The following is a 19,651-nucleotide window of genomic DNA, read 5'->3' on the forward strand; positions in this document are numbered from 1 at the left end:
CCCCCAGTGGAGAATGATTTATATAACATATGTTCTCTCTGAAACAGCCATAAAACAAACAAGTAGCAATAGAGGTTTGTTTTAATGGGATTTTGTCTGTCTTTTTAACGTGACTACAACATTTCACTGTGACCTCCATCACACTATTGAAGAAGTTATGAGACTAATGAAATTGATACTGACAAGTTAGGGGATCTTACTTCATTGGTTTACTGTTACAAAGAGGGACAAATCGTTATTTTTCACCTGTGCAGTACAAGCAAAGAAACAAAGGGAAGAAACGTGTTAATATCGACAGACCCTGTCACCCCTGGGTCTATAAAAATGGTCTGAGACCATTAAATATTTGACAAGAACAAAAGAGGAACCCATGCTGGCTGTTGGCTGAAAGCAGTTTGGACGTCAAACGCTGTATAGGTAGATGTCTGACCTTCTAATACCGCCTGTGGACAAAGAATGTGTACACTGTTGAGGAGCACCTTTTGCCCTAAACCTGCTCTCTCACACGTGCACATTTACACGCACAGAGACAAAGAAACAAACAAACTCATGCAGTGCAGTGCCCACACAGTGAAGAAACAACAGGTTATTTTATATGTTATACTAGCAGGGCTAGTAGGACATTGAAAATCAATACATATTTAAAGGTGACGTACTCATTCACCATATATACAAGGATGCCTTTGAAAACAAGACACGTACTGTGCAGTGTGGGGGAAAACAGAGTCTCACTAACTGTGGAATGGTGATCTCAGCAAAGAAATGCTAGCTACCTGTTGTTCAGTTTATGAACTGCACACATGTTGATGTTAAGGTCAACAGGTGGGTTCCTATAGACATTTCTAGTAGCCTAATGTTTTGTTCTTCTTCTAAAAAGCTGTGCCTGTCTTTCTTGGTTTGAGAGGATGACTCAGGGTCTGAGCCATCATATATCCATTGTACTGTGGAGGGGTTTGGAATGAGAGGGGTCTGTTATTCAGCTTTCATAAAGCCTGCTGCTGTCAGAGCCCATGCAGTGCCCAGACAGAGGCTCCGGGAGAGGCGCAGGTGCAGCAGAGAGAGACAATCCCCCAGCATCCAGAAGGGAATAGACCTGTCAGCCAAACCAGCACGAAAACAGCCAAAGAAACCATAGAGAGCCCTCACCACAGGATTCTCATTCAACTATGTAAAGAATCCTGACACATAGCCAACAAACAAGCAGCGCATAAATATATATACACTCAGGCGCACACACACACACACAAACATATGCACACACGCTGCTGAATAATTTCTACACAGTTCAGAAATTGTGATTCTAGTTTGCTTCATCCACAGACTTGAGTGATGCATGCTTTATTAAATGATGCTTCATTGAAAACATATTAAAGAACTTCAAAAGGAAATGGTAGGGGCATTTGGTTTCTGCGATTTCAGACTGACATGCAGCAGAGGCAGTGCGGTAAGTGTATGAACGTTAGAATGCGCTATCCTTGGTGCTGAAATTGAATTACGGTGCGCGGCTTTGACCTTCCTACCACAGCAGGTGTCCTCCAATAAAAACCAAGCTGAAGTTCACCTCTTGCTACTCGGGATCAGCCCTTGCACATTTGTATTATCAAATGCAAATCTCTAGAAATAAAACTATATTCTTATATAAAACGACATCATGTCTCTATCTCCATGGGTAGGCTATTACACTGTCCATCTATTCATTCAACATTACGTGCCGTAATACAAGATACAATGACCATCATGTTCAAGCATCACTAGTAAAACGAATCAGTCATCAATGTCAACCTTGAGAGACACTTTTGTGTTCAATTAGATAATTGAGTCTACTTAGAAAGGGGAGGTGGAGGAGGTGTCATCACTGGAGGGAGAGAAGAGCTTGGGGAGCTTGGACTGAGAAAAACAAAATGAGACGGCAGTGTGCAGAGCAGACGGCTCGAGGAGGATCAACCTCAAGGAACCATCTGAAGACGCAGTGGGTCGCCCAGGAAATCCCCTGGCAGTTGAATACTTTGACAACTCTAGTTCTTAGTTTGATGTTATTTCGTTTTTTTTCTGGTTTTATTTTCAATGAGAACGTTACAGACGAAAATATCTTCAATAGGCTACCGGTAGAAGCTTTTGGGGGCTATTAGCTAGGCTACTTACAGTTTTATCGACTGGTCTCCAGAAGTGAAGATAAAAGAAACGGAAAAGGAAAGCGTGGGGAGACGGAAGGCAATACATACCTTGTACAAAACAACGACCTGTAGGATAAAAAAATAAATCATCTGTGCATGTTAATCCTATCAAACAGAAAATAGAAGTCTTCAGTCAAACAAATATGAAATGACATGCATTTCAAAGCCAGCGCAGACAAACTGCTCTCGAATTGCTTTTGTAGTTGACACGTTTTTTTATATATATATAGTTGTAGTTTCTATTTTTGTATCATTATTTTATTCCCATATATGCGGAATAAAATATCTTGCAATGAGCCGATTAAAATAGTTGGTTTTGATGTAACAAAGATATTTGCTATGTTTATTTGAGACAATAAAATAGATAGAATTACGACCAAAAATAAAGTTTCAGCAATATATCTAGTAGGCCTACTTATATCCTTCGGTAATTGTAATGCAAAGTTGATGTGACATATAGGCTACACAAGCACTCTTGATGTATAGGCATTACATGCATTGAAGACAAAGCAGAGACACCTGCCACTTTGTCCGGGACTTCGCGAGCTTCGATTCCGCCACTGTTTTCTCAACAGGCTACACCAAAAAACAATAACGGTCAAGTGACAGAACCTGAACAGAGATCTTTTTTCCCGGTTGCAAAATGTTGTTCTCCAAAGTGGACTATAGCAAAGTTTCGGTCAGCAAACTACAGTGAGCTATATGAAGATCGCGACACAGATTTTCCCTCGCAGAAATGCCCGTGCGAATGCCAGTGCGAACCACAAGGTTCATGTACAAGGGAAATTGCACTATTCCAGATATCCTATCATACCGGACACCCATTAACCTGCCCGAGGATGAGGTGGAAGGTGAGTCATGATTATTATATCTATTGGTTCATGTCTTGACTAAATCCATTCTGCATGTGGAGGATCGATACAGCCAGGTCAAGAAAATGACCCTTGCCTTGACGGTGCAATGAGTCACTCGATCTCACCCGTTCAGCACCCTGGAGAGCGCGCCACAGCTACGGGGCTAAATGTTAGCACATCACAATGGTCTCACACAAGAGCAGCAATTACAACTTCAAATGCACGCAGATTGCCCTAGTATGTTCTATCATACTTGTCTTGACTCATTCACTTGTTCAGAAGACAACGTACATGTTCCCAGCTGTTAAAATTGCGGCATAAACATATGCCATTTACCAGACGTTTTTATCCAAAGCGATTTACAGTCATGCGTGAATACATTTTACTTATGGTTGGGAGACATCAGTTAGCACAACGTTTTTGTAATTGTTGTTCATAATCTGTTTTGATGGTAGTTCTACCATCTGCAAAGTCATTAAAACCAAGGAGAATGTATGCACAACGGTCTAAGGCACTGCATCTCAGTGCTAGAGGCGTCACTGCAAACCCTGGTTCGTTTCCAGGCTTTATCACAATTGGCCTTGATTGTGAGTCCTATAGGGCGGAGCACAGTTGGCCCAGCGTCGTCCGGGTTAGGGTTTGGCCGTGGTAGTCAGTCATTGTAAATAAGAATTTGTTCTTAACTGGCTTGCCTAGTTAAATAAAGGTTAAATAAAAACTATAAAACAATTTCTAAAACAAAAGGTTCTACCTAGAACCTAAAAAGATTCTTTGGCTGTCCCCATAGGTCGGAGAAACCGTTTGAAAAACCCTTTTAGGTTCCAGGTAGAACCATTTTGGAGATCCCTACATGGAACTCAAAAGAGTTCTACCTGGAAGAAAAAACGGTTCTCCAATGGGGACAGCCGAAGAATCCTTAAGAATACCCCTTTCTAACATTTTTTTCCTGTAGGCATGCCAATCTGAATTAGTGCTATGAGGAACTATTATTCATTCCAAGGCTTATACGCTTGTAAAAGTATGCCTTGAATATTGCTAGACAATATTTGTTTGAATGTTGCTTCAATGGTCCTTGTATATCTTTGTAATGAGTGAATTTTAAGGCGTTAACACCAATGACATACAACTTTTAATTAGCCTTCTTTGTTTTTATTGATCTATACAATATATGACATACTTTTGTTTACTTTCTAGCATTCAAAATAATAGATATCTCTAAACCCCCCAAACATGTCACAACTGGAAGAAGCCAATTAGCTTAGCCTAAGTACCTTAAACAATGCATAAACATAATGTTTTGTAATATAAAGAACTTATGTTATGTGTTATCATTGACAAACCGTTCCATACAAAAAAAAGAATGTATGATGTGTAGGGTTGCACATTTTGGGGAATATTCAGAGGTGGAAACTTTCCGTGGGAATTAACGGGAATATATGGGAATTAACGGAAATATATGCACATTCATATTAATACCATTTAAATGTAGATGTTTTTTGCATTGGATATATTTACCATATCATACGGAGACAGAAACATAAACCTTTTACCTTATCATAAGTAGACATAATTGCAAATGATTATATCCCTCCGATAGAAATGTAAAAAATCCCAAAGTCCTTGCTTGGAAGTATACTTCACCAGACTGCCAACAACCTTGCCCTCATCCAGGCCAAGGTGGTGAGACACGGTAGTGATGGCACCATAGGCCTTGTTGATCTCTGCACCAGACAGGATGCTCTTGCCAGCATACTTGGTCCAACATGTCTGCTGTGGCGTGTATGGGCTCCAGGCAGAAGTCATCATGCTTTTTGATGTATTTCAGAACTGCAGTTTCCTCTGCTTGGAGCGAAATTGAAATGGGCAGGACAGTAGGGAGTTATTCTCTTACATCTGCAAGGAGAGTCTGAACATCAGACAGGATGGCATTGTCTCCCTAAAACAGTACAATGGCTACTGCTATAGGTTTCAGGAGTTTCAGGCTGCTTACCACTCTCTCCCAAAATACATCATCCAGGAGGATCCTCTTGATGGGGCTGTCCATATCGGCAGACTGTGATATGGCCATTTCTTGGAGAGACTCCTTCCCCTCCAGGAGACTGTCAAACATGATGGCAACACCACCCCAACGGGTGTTGCTGGGCAGCTTCAATGTGGTGCTCTTATTCTTCTCACTTTGCTTGGTGAGGTAGATTGCTGCTATAACTTGACGACCCTTCACATACCTAACCATTTCATTGGCTCTCTTGTAGAGTGTATCCATTGTTTTCAGTGCCATGATGTTCTTGAGGAGCATATTCAATGCATGAGCAGCACAGCCAATGGGTGTGATGTGAGGGTATGACTCCTCCACTTCAGATCAAGCAGCCTTCATGTTCACAGCATTGTCTGTCACCAGCGCAAATACCTTCTGTGGTCCAAGGTCATTGATGACTGCCTTCAGCTCATCTGCAATGTAGAGACCGGTGTGTCTGTTTTCCCTTGTGTCTGTGCTCTTGTAGAATACTAGTTGAGGGGTGGAGATGATGTAGTTAATTATTCCTTGCCCACGAACATTCGACCACCCATCAGAGATGACTGCAATACAGTCTGCTTTCTCTTTGATTTGCTTGACCTTCACTTGAACTCTGTTGAACTCTGCATCCAGCAAATGAGTAGATAAAGCATGTCTGGTTGGAGGGGTGTATGCTGGGAGAAGAACATTCAGAAATCTCTTCCAATACACATTGCCTGTGAGCATCAGAGGTGAACCAGTTGCATACACAGCTCAAGCAAGACTTTCATCAGCATTTCTCTGACTGCGTTCCTCCATTGAGTCAAAAAAACTTCTGATTCCAGGAGGACCATGAGCTGTTGCTATTGATAAGGTGGCTGATTCATCATTTTCACCTCGAATAGAAGTAGAGGGACTTTGTCAGAGGTTGCTTGTTGTGAGTGCTGAGGGAACTTTATGCAGTTTGTCACGTTCCTGACCTGTTTTCTGTCGTTTTGTATGTGTGTGATGGTCAGGGCGTGAGTTTTGGGTGGGCAGTCTATGTTTTCTGTTTCTATGTTGGTTTTGGGTTGCCTGGTATGCCTCTTAATTAGAGGCAGGTGTTTTGCGTTTTCCTCTAATTGAGAGTCATATTAAGGTAGGTTGTTCTCACTGTTTGTTTGTGGGTGATTGTCGCTGTGTCTGTGTTATTTGCACCACACGGTACTGTCTCGTCTCGTCTCGTTCGGTCGTTCCTGTTCATGTGTTCCTCGTTTCATGTAAGTTCGTAGTTTAGGTCTGTCTAGTTCGTTTTGTTATTTTGTAAATTAGTTAAGTGCATTTCGTGTCTGTTCTTCGTCTTGCAATAAACATTATGTATTCAGCACCCGCTGCGCCTTGGTCTACTAACTATCCGAAAGACGACCGTTACAGAATCACCCACCAAACCCAGATCAAGCAGCGGGTTAACGGACAGCAACGACAGCAGCAGTGGGTCAAGGAGGATTGGACATGGGAAGAGATCCTGGACGGTAAAGGACCCTGGGCAGAGCCAGTGGAGTGTCGCCGCCCCAAAGCGGAGCTGGAGGCAGCGAAAGCGGAGAGGCGACGTTATGAGGAGGCAGCACGGAAGCAAGGCTGGAAGCCCGCAAGTACTACCCAAAAATTTCTTGGGGGGGAGCTAAGAGGTAGTGGGCCGAGGGCAGGTAGGAGACCTGCGCCCACTTCCCAGGCTAACCGTGGAGAGCGGGAGTACGGGCAGACACCATGTTATGCTGTAGAGCGCACGGTGTCTCCTGTACGTGTTCATAGCCCGGTGCGGGTTATTCCACCTCCCCGCACTGGTAGGGCTAGGGTGAGCATTGAGCCAAGTGCCATGAAGCCGGCTCAACATATCTGGCCTCCAGTACGTCTCCTCGGGCCGGCTTACATGGCACCAGCCTTACGCATGGTGTCCCCGGTTCGCCAACACAGCCCAGTGCGGGTTATTCCACCTCCCCGCACTGGACGGGCTACGGGGAGCATGCAACCAGGTAAGGTTGGGCAGGCTCAGTGCTCAAGGGAGCCAGTACGCCTACACGGTCCGGTATTTCCGGCGCTACCTTCCCACCTCAGCCCAGTACCATCAGTGCCTACTCCACGCACCAGGCTTCCAGTGCGTTTCCAGAGCCCTGTTCCTCCTCCACGCACTCTCCCTATGGTGCGTGTCTCCAGCCCAGTGTCTCCAGTTCCGGCACCACGCACTAAGCCACCTGTGCGTCTCCAGAGCCCTGTACGCACTGTTTCTTCTCCCCTCACTCGCCCTGAGGTGCGTGCCCTCAGCCCGGTACCACCAGTGCCGGTACCACGCACCAGGCCTATAGTGCGCTTTGAGAGTTCAGTGTGCCCTGTTCCTGCTCCCCGCACTAGCTTGAAGGTGCGTGTCTCCAGTCCGGTACCACCAGTTCCGGCACCACGCACCAGGCCTACTGTGCGCCTCAGCAGGTCAGAGTCGGCCGTCTGCCCAACGCCGCCTGCACTGCTCGTCTGCCCAGCATCCGTCTGCCCAGCGCCATCTGAGCCATCCGTCTGCCCAGCGCCATCTGAGCCATCCGTCTGCCCAGCGCCATCTGAGCCATCTGTCTGCCCAGCGCCATCTGAGCCATCCGTCTGCCCAGCGCCATCTGAGCCATCCGTCTGCCCAGCGCCATCTGAGCCATCCGTCTGCCCAGCGCCGTCTGAGCCATCTGTCTGCCCAGCGCCGTCTGAGCCATCTGTCTGCCCAGCGCCGTCTGAGCCATCTGTCTGCCCAGCGCCTTCTGAGCCATCTGTCTGCCCAGCGCCTTCTGAGCCATCTGTCTGCCCAGCGCCTTCTGAGCCATCTGTCTGCCCAGCGCCTTCTGAGCCATCTGTCGACCCAGCGCCTTCTGAGCCATCCGTCTGCCACGAGCCATTAGAGCCTCCCGTCTGTCCCGAGCCATTAGAGCCGTCCGTCAGTCAGGAGCCGCTAGAGCCGTCCGTCAGTCAGGAGCTGCCAGAGCCGCCAGCCAGTCAGGAGCTGCCAGAGCCGCCAGCCAGTCAGGAGCTGCCAGAGCCGCCAGCCAGTCAGGAGCTGCCAGAGCCGCCAGCCAGTCAGGAGCTGCCAGAGCCGCCAGCCAGTCAGGAGCTGCCAGAGCCGCCAGCCAGTCAGGAGCTGCCCTACAGTCATGAGCTGCCTTACAGTCATGAGCTGCCCTACAGTCATGAGCTGCCCTACAGTCATGAGCTGCCTTACAGTCATGAGCTGCCCTACAGTCATGAGCTGCCCTACAGTCATGAGCTGCCCTACAGTCATGAGCTGCCTTACAGTCATGAGCTGCCCTACAGTCATGAGCTGCCCTACAGTCATGAGCTGCCCTACAGTCATGAGCTGCCCTACAGTCATGAGCTGCCACTCAGTCCGGAGTTGCCATTAGTACAGAGTTGTCCCTCTGTCCTAAGCTGTCCCTCTGTCCGGAGCTACCTCTCTGTCCTGAGCTGTCTCCTCTGTTGGAGGGGCCTTAGTAAAGGTTCCTGGACCATGGTTTGGGGCGAGGGTCGCCATTGAAAGGACGCTAAGGAGGGGGACAAAGACAGTGGTGGAGTGGTGTCCTCGTCCACCGCCGGAGCCGCCACCGCGGACAGATGCCCACCCAGACCCTCCCCTTGAGTTTTAGGGGTGCGCCCGGAGTTCGCACCGTGAGGGGGGGGGGGGGTTCTGTTACGTTCCTGACCTGTTTTCTGTCGTTTTGTATGTGTGTGATGGTCAGGGCGTGAGTTTTGGGTGAGCAGTCTATGTTTTCTGTTTCTATGTTGGTTTTGGGTTGCCTGGTATGGCTCTTAATTAGAGGCAGGTGTTTTGCGTTTTCCTCTAATTGAGAGTCATATTAAGGTAGGTTGTTCTCACTGTTTGTTTGTGGGTGATTGTCGCTGTGTCTGTGTTATTTGCACCACACGGTACTGTCTCGTCTCGTTCGTTCGGTCGTTCCTGTTCATGTGTTCCTCGTTTCATGTAAGTTCGTAGTTTAGGTCTGTCTAGTTCGTTTTGTTTTTTTGTAAATTAGTTAAGTGTATTTCGTGTCTGTTCTTCGTCTTGCAATAAACATTATGTATTCAGCACCCGCTGCACCTTGGTCTACTAACTATCCGAAAGACGACCGTTACACAGTTGGCCAGATGATTCTGCATCTTTGTTGCATTCTTCACATACGATTTGGCACAATATTTGCAAATGTAAACAGGTTTTCCTTCTACATTAGCTGCAGTGAAATGTCCACTGTAGTGAAATGTCCACTGCAGTGAAATGTCTCTCATGTACAGTTGAGAATCAGCTGTACATGTGATGGAAGAATGCACTGTAGATGTGATGGAAGAGTGAACTGTACATTGATGCAGCTGAGAATCAGCTGTACATGTGATGGAAGAATGCACTGTAGATGTGATGGAAGAATGCACTGTACATGTGATGGAAGAATGCACTGTAGATGTGATGGAAGAATGCACTGTGCATGTAGAGTTGCAATTCCATTGAATTAGGAATAGTTTAACCAAAATATGTCACAAGACCTAGAATTGCCTTATGTGTATCCCACAATAAAGGTTCACTGTTATAGGCTAACCTTTTTGATGAATTTAAGCAAAATTACCAAAATTACCGGGCTTAACTTCCCATGGAAAAATTCCCGAAATTTACCGGAAAGTACCCAACCCTTTGCAACCCTAATTGATGTGTGTCACGTTCCTGACCGGTTTTCTGTTATTTTGTATGTGTTTGACGGTCAGGGCGTGAGTTTGGGTGGGTAGTCTATGTTATGTTTTTCTATGTTGGTTAAAGGGTGACCTGATATGGCTCTCAATCAGAGGCAGGTGGTTTTCATTTCCTCTGATTGAGAGCCATATTAACATTTACATTTACATTTAAGTCATTTAGCAGACGCTCTTATCCAGAGCGACTTACAAATTGGTGCATTCACCTTATGACATCCAGTGGAACAGCCACTTTGCAATAGTGCATCAAAATCTTTTAAGGGGGGGGGGGGGGGGGGGTCAGAAGGATTGCTTTATCCTATCCTAGGTATTCCTTAAAGAGGTGGGGTTTCAGGTGTCTCCGGAAGGTGGTGATTGACTCCGCTGTCCTGGCGTCGTGAGGGAGTTTGTTCCACCATTGGGGTGCCAGAGCAGCGAACAGTTTTGACTGGGCTGAGCGGGTACTGTACTTCCTCAGTGGTAGGGAGGCGAGCAGGCCAGAGGTGGATGAACGCAGTGCCCTTGTTTGGGTGTAGGGCCTGATCAGAGCCTGAAGGTACTGGGGTGCCGTTCCCCTCACAGCTCCGTAGGCAAGCACCATGGTCTTGTAGCGGATGCGAGCTTCAACTGGAAGCCAGTGGAGAGAGCGGAGGAGCGGGGTGACGTGAGAGAACTTGGGAAGGTTGAACACCAGACGGGCTGCGGCGTTCTGGATGAGTTGTAGGGGTTTAATGGCAGGTGTTGGCAGGTAGGTGTTTTCACACTGTTTGTTTGTGGGTGGTTGTCTCCTGTGTCTGTGTCTATGTACGTTGCGCCACACGGGACTGTTTTCGGTTTGTTTGTTCGTTTGTTCGGTTTGTGTAGTCTGTTCCTGTTTCATGCGTTCTTCGTGTCATGTAAGTTCTTATGTTCAGGTGCGTCTACGTCGTTTGTTGTTTTGTAGTTTGTTAAAGTGTTTTCGTGTTTTTTCGTCTTTAATTAAATAAATCATGTCATATCAAGAAGCTGCATTTTGGTTCAATCCCTGCTCCTCCTCTTCGGATGAAGAGGAGGAGGAAAGCCGTTACAATGTGTAACTATTTGTCATTTTAAAGTGTTCTTCATGGTTGTAAAGGTAAAGGACCCAAATGCCACCGCAATTCAAGAACACCCACATAATGATACTTATAGTGACTCCATACACTCCTGTTTCACAGAAAACTTGCTGGACCTACATCTTCCAAATCTTTGTTATGCCTAGCAGTAAATGGAATAGCTCTCACTCAATATAGATGATTTATCAATCGTCTGTATCTTGCAAAACAATGTTGATTCAGACTGCCTGTGAGTAAGCATGTGTCTGTTACAGATATTATATATTTCAACAGCAATCACTCAATTAACTCCATTAATCAGATAAATACATTATTTATTGAAGCCCCTGTCTATTTCCCACTCCAAGTTACAGTATTTCCTTTGGAAGCCACCCAGCATCCACAGAGTGTATCTATCTGCCTACTCTAATAACCTTTCTGATGTAATTCAATTAAAGCTATGACTTATAAGTAATGCATTGGTGCTGCAGGGAAGGGACATAGAGAGTAAAAATCAGGAGACAGATGAAATCACCAAGTGTAACTGTGTAGCAGGATAAAAAAAACAAATAATTCTGCCGGTATTTCCTGAGAGAACATAAAGTAGCAAATACGAGCCGACACTCCAGAATATAACCTGGGTACGTCTGTCTTTTCCAGATCTGAATCATAGAGAACAAAGTACTTACAATTCAAATGGAAGAAAAAAATCATTTGCCAATTATTAACTTTTTCACACTTTAAGAAAAGAACAGTCATTAGAGTACAATCCAGTGTGACGTGACCCTGAAGTAGAGGACATTGTGCCTTTCAGTCCATATATGTTGCCTGGTATGGCATTGGAACTCACAATCTGTGATGACTGCTGATGACGAGTGTGACTCACAGCAGCCAATAAGAAGTGAATATATTCATGACATTGGCTGCTTTTCTGAAGGTCATTGATGATTGACAGCAGAATATGACATGGGGCAGGGAGGAGTGAATGCTACCTGGAAGCACCAGATGATAATGAAAAAAGCCACTTTATTCTGAAATAAAGTGGTTCATGGTGGAGATTTGTGAACTACAGTAAATACATAGATATTAAAACAATCAACAGTATAATACAAATCTTTAGTTAGGGATTGATTGACATTGATGCATCATTGTTCTAGTTGACGTTAGTTTGTCGATAGAGGTTGCAAACCATAGAGAACCTATGGGTTTGGGTAATAGGGAACCTAGTCTTCCACAGTAGATTTGGTCCTGGGTTACAAGATTAACCAAATATCACAACTCGAGACTATTATTCATTTACTACTCCAGGAAGAATGGGCTGTGTAGTTCAATTCATAGGGGATGTCTTCATTTAAAAAAGCCTGATTCTAAAGTTCACATCGTAACAAAATCTCCCTGGCTTTTGGTGTCCAGCTGCATCTCAGCAGAGGGATCATTAAAGAGATCCTCTGTCTGGCATTGGGTAAAAACCAAAACCCTGCCTGAGTATAGTAGCATTCTTCCTGTCTGAAAGGGCAGTTTGGTGGTTCCAGCAATGATGAGATACACATGCAACACAACCCAACTTCATTAATCCCCAAGGGGCAATTCCTTCCAGGCTGACAGGGTGCTTCAGACAGGACAAACACACACTGGCAGTGTAAAAAATAAATAGAAACACTTATTAAGGCATCAGTTCAGGGTGCATAGTGCAATTTAAGAAACTTAAAGTTAATGGTATTCACAGTTCTTAATTAATTGTAGGGTAAACTATCTCTAGAATAGTCCATCAGACTTCCTTAATGTTCCTATTAACCAGGCGGATGGCCTTGGGCACAAACGAGGCCCTGCATGAAATAGAATGTGTTTTCATACATTTCGTGAAAGTTGAGAGTGGAGATTTTGTTGTTGTAACACCCTAATCAAAATCTGTTTAAAGGCTAGTGTTTTTGGAGCAAAGTCAACAAGAAGAAAAATAGAGATGACAGTCAGATCAGATATGGCTGTGTCTTTCACACGGATAATGACATTTCTATTTCTGCTGTTAGTTGGTCGCCCTGGCCCCAGATCTGGCCAAGCTGTCTCGCCCTAAAATTCCATCATTGCTTTGAGCAACTTATTTGGCATGGAGAAAAAAACTAGCTGTTGGGGAACTGAGACTCTAATCAAAAGACCAGCCATGATGGGGCCCAACTCATAGAATTAGATCAAAACAAAAATGCCCAAGATGCCATATGTTGCAGGTGGAGTGCCAGCCAAAGGACAGTGCAGCAGGCAGAGCTCTGCAGCAAATCATTGACTTATTGAGGAAGCCATTTGACTGCTGTTTACTCATTGAGGATCATCCAATGTAACAGGCACAGTGAGCTGTCCAAATTCAGACAGGGGGGTGGAAAAAGGACAGGTTGATTATGAGGGGAAAGGCTTGATAAAATTTGCACAGGTGCCAATTGTCTATTTTTCCTGAAATAATTGGCTTGTGTTTTTGGCTGGGTGGCTGGCTGGCTGCTGTGACTGATTACACTATAATATTGCACTGTCCAAGTTCAAATATGAAAACCTGTGTGCTCCTTGAAGATAACACTTCAATGTGTTAATATGATAATTGTGACATTTACATTTTCTCACCAAAATTACAATTATTATAGTTGTTAAGTGACAAAAATCATGCATTTAAAAATTATATTCAAAATATGTTTTTAAATATGTAGTGGGGAGGTGATACTATATTCATCATCAGTGAAAACAAACGGGAATAGGGATTTAAGAGAATGTCACTTTTTATCATTCTTCCCAATCACGAGTTCCTACAAACAAGAGTCAACTCCTCAAAATAATCAGACTGCACAGTTCATTCAAGTGTACCTTGACAACTATTGCATAGTCAGGAAAGTGTTTTTAACTGCCAGTTGTGGCACTTGAATATGTCTGCCGAGCTAGATAAGACTGGTGGTTCGCCCACACAGCACTGACTTCCTTAGAGTGAGGTCCCAGATCTCGGTCTCTCCCCACCCCTCTTCCTGTTTGTCAACGCACAACTGACGGAGCCTGCAAACGTTATTTATAGATCACAGCATGTCACAGAATCCCCCAGACACCAGGCATTGGAGTAGGGCTCAGATCACTTTCCACTTTGTATGCAAAAGCTATCTTCGTGCATGGTTACAAATGGGAAGAGGTTGCAGTAAGCACCTCATATAAAGGAGAGGGAGGCTTCTGTCTCTACTATCTGTAAATCTGCAAATCAATTAATCTACTATTATATTTGATACAATGTTAACATTTGACAGAGACCCACAAACCTCTAGTCCCCCATCAGCTGATTCCCACATAGTACCAAACACACAGTTGAAACACACTGGACTCTAATCGGGATATAATAGAATGCATACATACAGGTGTAGGATCTTAATTTGACCAGTATTGTCACAGCAAAATAATCCTGCAGCAACAGGATTTGAACGTTTAGTCCATAATGTTGCTTGATCGGTGGTTAAACTATTGGCTGGTCAAAATGAGGCTACATGAAAAGTGGAAAACTGTTAATATAACCATGTGTTAGTGAATTTATGTAAATAACGAAGCTCATCTGCAGGAAAACTCTCAGCAACAAAAGAGTGATCAAATTAAGATCTTCCATCTGTAATAGAAAGAATCATCAGCATTATATTTTATTGAGCAAGATTTACAAGGTTTTCTAAGTGCTATAGAACAAAATGGCATGGCATTGTTTGAACAAACTATAACACTAGTATATAGTGCTGTTCTCATCAAACACTGTTACCCTGATCACTTACTGTATGTAGCTGGGTAAATTCCCAGAATGGGGAATCCTATGCCAAATGTTGACATATGGTAAGCAGTGGTGTCCCAATGGACTCACCAGCAGTTTAAATTAGTACCAGTGAGGCTTTTCCTCTCATTTGCAGGGTCCCAGAATACTGTGAACTATGAGGGGGTTTCCTCACCTTACCTCACCACCACTGTGAAGAGCTCAGCTCTGCTATATCTAAGCAGACAGCTTGTACTGCAATTCCCATGGCACATCAGAAGAAGCTTAGTCTCTTGTATTATCTGTAAACCTGAAGAGATAACCCGGGATTAGTCATAACAAAGATGGAATGGAGATTGTGATAATTTGTTGGCGCGCTCTAGGCTTACTGTAAGCTATTTGAAGAGGAGGGCTTCTCTCTCTCTCTCTCTCTCTCTCTCTCTCTCTCTCTCTCTCTCTCTCTCTCTCTCTCTCTCTCTCTCTCTCTCTCTCTCTCTCTCTCTCTCTCTCTCTCTCTCTCTCTCTCTCTCCTCTCTCTCTCTCTCTCTCTCTCTCTCTCTCTCTCTCTCTCTCTCTCTCTCTCTCTCTCTCTCTCTCTCTCTCTCTCTCTCTCTCTCTCTCTCTCTCTCTCTTAGATGCAGCCTCAATGAATGCAGAACCAATGTCACAGTGCGAGTTCAGCTGTATTATCATAAGAAGAAAAGCCTGTTGAAAGATAGAGAAATCTCATGAAATGGATGAGCAGCCCACTGGGCACACCACGCCATTTCAACATTGATAATTGGGTAATATTTGGTTGAGACGTTATTCAATGAGATTACAACCTATATTCACCCACTCAAAATCACAGCCAAAAGTTAGTTGAATTGCCAATGTGTTGTCACTATGTTTTCAACCATCTAAAAGCACAACCACATTCCAAAGGAAAAACAATGTCTGATTTTTAGGTTAGTTGTATCCCAAATGTCAATCACTGCACTTAAAACAAATTAAAAGCACAGTAAAGTTCAAATGGGAAAACAATGTCAGCTATTTTGTTTAATTATACAACAGATTCTGTTATCACTGTTCTTAATCTAATATCAGAACCAAATGACCTGGATTGCAGTTGAGATTACATTAAAAGTTTACATGGTCCAGGTGATCAATGGCGTTCGAGATTCTACACAGATTATTACAGCAATTGTGAAAATCTCCACAGAGCTGTGATGACCAATGCATGCTATCTTAAACATGCACACAGCTGTATTAAGCCCCTTACTCACACACTTTATACGTTTACATAAGACATTTTAAATTACAGTAACCTCAAAATGTGGCCATGGATGTGTTACTCATTTTAAGGTTGAATGTTAAATTAGTTTGCAAGATAGCCTTAACTTTAGGCTATTTACAGTATTACAAAAGTAGGATTGAATTGTGTTTGGTTGACAACTCAACCAAATATTAACATTTAAAGGAGATGTATCTACTGCTTGGATAGTTCCATCTGAGTCACTGGCTTAATCCCGTTCTTTAACTTTTATTTTAATCTGAAATAGATCAGAGCTTGAAACCCTAGGCCTATTGTATTGCCTATTTTTGTGAATTCTGGGTTGAATTTAGCTGTATAGCTGTGGATGACTGCAATTGCTATATAGGCCTAAACAGCATCATTGATGATATACTGTATGAGTGAGAAAGTATGGTCGGTCACATTTCATTTATTATGTTAAACTTACCCTTTGGAATGACGTTGATAGGAACAGGGAATCTATTTAGTTGGAGTGGAGATCTCTCAACAATCGTTCTCACAATAGCACATTAGTAATAGACAGTGACAAATAAGATATGCTGTTCTTGGATAAAACCCTGGATGGGAGACTAAATGGTAGCTGTAGATACAGTGACTTGCGAAAGTATTCACCCCCTTGCAATTTTTCAGATTTTGTTGCCTTACAACCTGGAATTAAAATAGATTTTTTTGGAGGGTTTGTATCATTTGATTTACACAACATGCCTACCACTTTGAAGAAGCCATTTTTTTTGTGAAACAAACATGAAATAAGACAAAAAAACATAAAACTTGAGTGTGCATAACTATTCAGCCCCCAAAGTCAATACTTTGTAGAGCCACCCTTTGCAGCAATTACAGCTGCAAGTCCCTTGGGGTAAGCTTGGCACATCTAGCCACTGGGATTTTTTCCCATTCTGCAAGGCAAAACTGCTCCAGCCCCTTCAAGTTGGATGGGTTCCGCTGATGTACAGCAATCTTTAAGTCACACCACATATTCTCAATTGGATTTAAGTCTGTGTAACGGTAGTCTTCGTTCTCCTCGTCTGAGGAGTAAGAATGGTCGGACCAAGGTGCAGTGTGGTAAGTGTTCATGATATTTAATAATAATCAAAACTGAACACTAAATAACAATACAACAAAGAAACAACCGAAACAGTTCTATCTGGTGCAGACACACAAAGACTGAAAATAACCACCCACAAAACACAATAGAAAACAGGCTACCTAAATATGGTTCCCAACCAGAGACAACGACTAACGCCTGCCTCTGATTGAGAACCATATCAGGCCAAACACAGAAACAGAAAAACTAGACATACAACATAGAATGCCCACTCAGATCACACCCTGGCCAAACAAAACATAAAACATACAAAGCAAACTATGGTCTGGGCTTTGACTAGGTCATTCCAAGACATTTAAATGTTTCCCCTTAAACCACTCGAGTGTTGCTTTAGCAGTATGCTTCGGGTCATTGTCCTGCTGGAAGGTGAACCTCTGTCCCAGTCTCAAATCTCTTGAAGACTGAAACAGGTTTCCCTCAAGAATTTCCCTGTATTTAGTGCCATCCATCATTCCTTCAATTCTGACCAGTTTCCCAGTCCCTGCCGATGAAAAACACCCCCACAGCATGATGCTGCCACCACCATGCTTCACCTTGGGGATGATGTACTCGGGGTGATGAGAGGTGTTGGGTTTGTGCTAGACATAGCGTTTTCCTTGATGGCCAACAAGCTCAATTTTAGTCTCATCTAACCAGAGTACCTTCTTCCATATGTTTGGGGAGACTCCCACATGCTTTTTGGTGAACACCAAACGTGTTTGCTTATTTTTTTCTTTAAGCAATGGCTTTTTCTGGCCACTCTTCTGTAAAGCCCAGCTCTGTGGAGTGTACGGCTTAAAGTGGTCCTATGGACAGATACTCCAATCTCAGCTATGGAGCTTTGCAGCTCCTTCAGTGTTATCTTTGGTCTCTTCGTTGTCTCTCTGACTAATGCACTCCTTGCCTGGTCCGTGAGTTTTGGTGGGCGGCCTCCTCTTGGCAGGTTTGTTGTGGTGCCATATTTTTGAAATTTTTTAATAATGGTGCTCCGGTGGATGCTCAAAGTTCCTGATATTTTTTTATAACCCAACCCTGATCTGTACTTCTCCACAACTTTGTCCATGACCTGTTTGGAGAGCTCCTTGGTCTTCATGGTGCTGCTTGCTTGGTGGTGCCCCTTGCTTAGTGATGTTGCAGACTCTGGGGCCTTTCAGAACAGGTGTATATATACTGAGATCATGTGACAGATCATGTCTATATTTAACTAATTCTATGACTTTTGAAGGTAGTTGGTTGCACCAGATCTTATTTAGGGGCTTCAGAGCAAATTGTGTGAATACATATGCACACACCACTTTTCAATTATTATAATTTTTTTTAAACAAGTAATTTTTTTCATGTCACTTCACCAATTTGGACTATTTTGTGTATGTCCATTACATGAAATCCAAATAAAACTACACCCAGCCAATTTTCAAAAATATTTGTTTTTATAGTGGATTTAAAGTTGAAGATCTGATGTTATTTTAAAGGTACAAATAATTCAACATTATCACGTTTCAGGTAAGCCCCAAATGCAGACTGTGTTGAAGTAACAATGTTTATTACAGCAACAGGGGCAGGCAAACGACAGGTCAAGGCAGGCAAGGGTCGGTAATCCAGAGTAGTGGGGCAAAGGTACAGGACGTCAGGCAGGCTCAGGGTCAGGGCGGGCAGAAAAGGTCAAAACCGGGAAAACCAGGAACAATCCACAGTTAGGAACAGAGGTAAAAAGCCTGGTAGTCTTGACGAAACAAAACAAACTGGCTACAGACAAACAGAGAACACAGGTATAAGTACCCAGGGGATAATGGGGAAAATGGGTGACACCTGAGGGGGTGGAGACAAGCACAAGGACAAGTGAAACAAATCAGGGTGTGACAAACGTATTCTATATAAAGTATGTCTGTGTTGAAATGTGTTTGCCATGATGAAATTTCACCCTCAAAAACAACAATTGATTACTTTTTACAAATCCTATGTATTTTTCACGTAGATTACACGTCACAATACTTGACAAATGATGTTGAAAAATTTTGATTAAACCAGCTTATGCACAGTGGGAGGTCTCTAAAAAAGATATCTGACACCAGCTTCAGCAAATACAGTGAGATGGCTGTGAATAAAGTAATTTAATCTTTGATAGATGTATGCACAACCAAAGAGGCTTTTAAATATTTGACGACCATATAAACCCCATTATCAGTCAGTTGGCTCCGCACAGTCTAGCAATTTTTTTTTCATTTTGGTTTCATTGTCGTTAGTCATCGGTTGGGAAAGCATTAGGGACAGTGCAGAATACAGCTATATCGCCCATACAAGAGCTACAAGCCGAGTGAGACAGACGAGCAGAAAAAACTGTCCTCCTCAGAGAGAGAACCAATGGTCCTGAGGCACTGGGGAAGAGTAGAGCTCAGGCTCACAGACGTTACCTTTTTTTTTCAAGGGGAACGGCGCAGACAGACCCCTGTCGAGATCCCCTTTCTGGGCTTGCTACACCAGAAATGGTTTATTTCTGCTCTATTCAATAAAGAGCAGATTGATCGAGGAGATTTTAATACACATCTAGTTTGGAATCTTTTTTTAAGTGACTTCCAGGTGGAAATGGAGGAATTGACTTAAATGAATGTAAATTAATTCTACAATAATGGAATGTGGTTTGGTGCGTATTCATAGTGCTTTCACTGCTCAAGAATGTCAGCAATTCCAAAGATCAGACTTGTACTG

The 19,651-nt window shown here is 43.5% G+C and overlaps 1 protein-coding gene across 1 annotated transcript in view; it reads left to right on the top strand.

Annotated features, from left to right (window-relative positions):
- The first annotated feature begins 1,873 nt into the window (after nt 1-1,873).
- LOC129818629 (calcium-binding protein 7-like) overlaps nt 1,874-19,651 on the top strand; it is a 31,589-nt gene continuing 13,811 nt past the window's right edge. The window contains exon 1 of the mRNA XM_055874711.1: nt 1,874-3,025. Coding sequence (XP_055730686.1) covers nt 2,911-3,025 — 115 coding nt within the window. The 5' untranslated portion in view covers nt 1,874-2,910. The remainder of the gene's footprint in view (nt 3,026-19,651) is intronic.

This window comes from Salvelinus fontinalis, chromosome 21 (assembly GCF_029448725.1).
Source record: "Salvelinus fontinalis isolate EN_2023a chromosome 21, ASM2944872v1, whole genome shotgun sequence".
Classification (NCBI taxonomy): Eukaryota; Metazoa; Chordata; class Actinopteri; order Salmoniformes; family Salmonidae; genus Salvelinus; species Salvelinus fontinalis.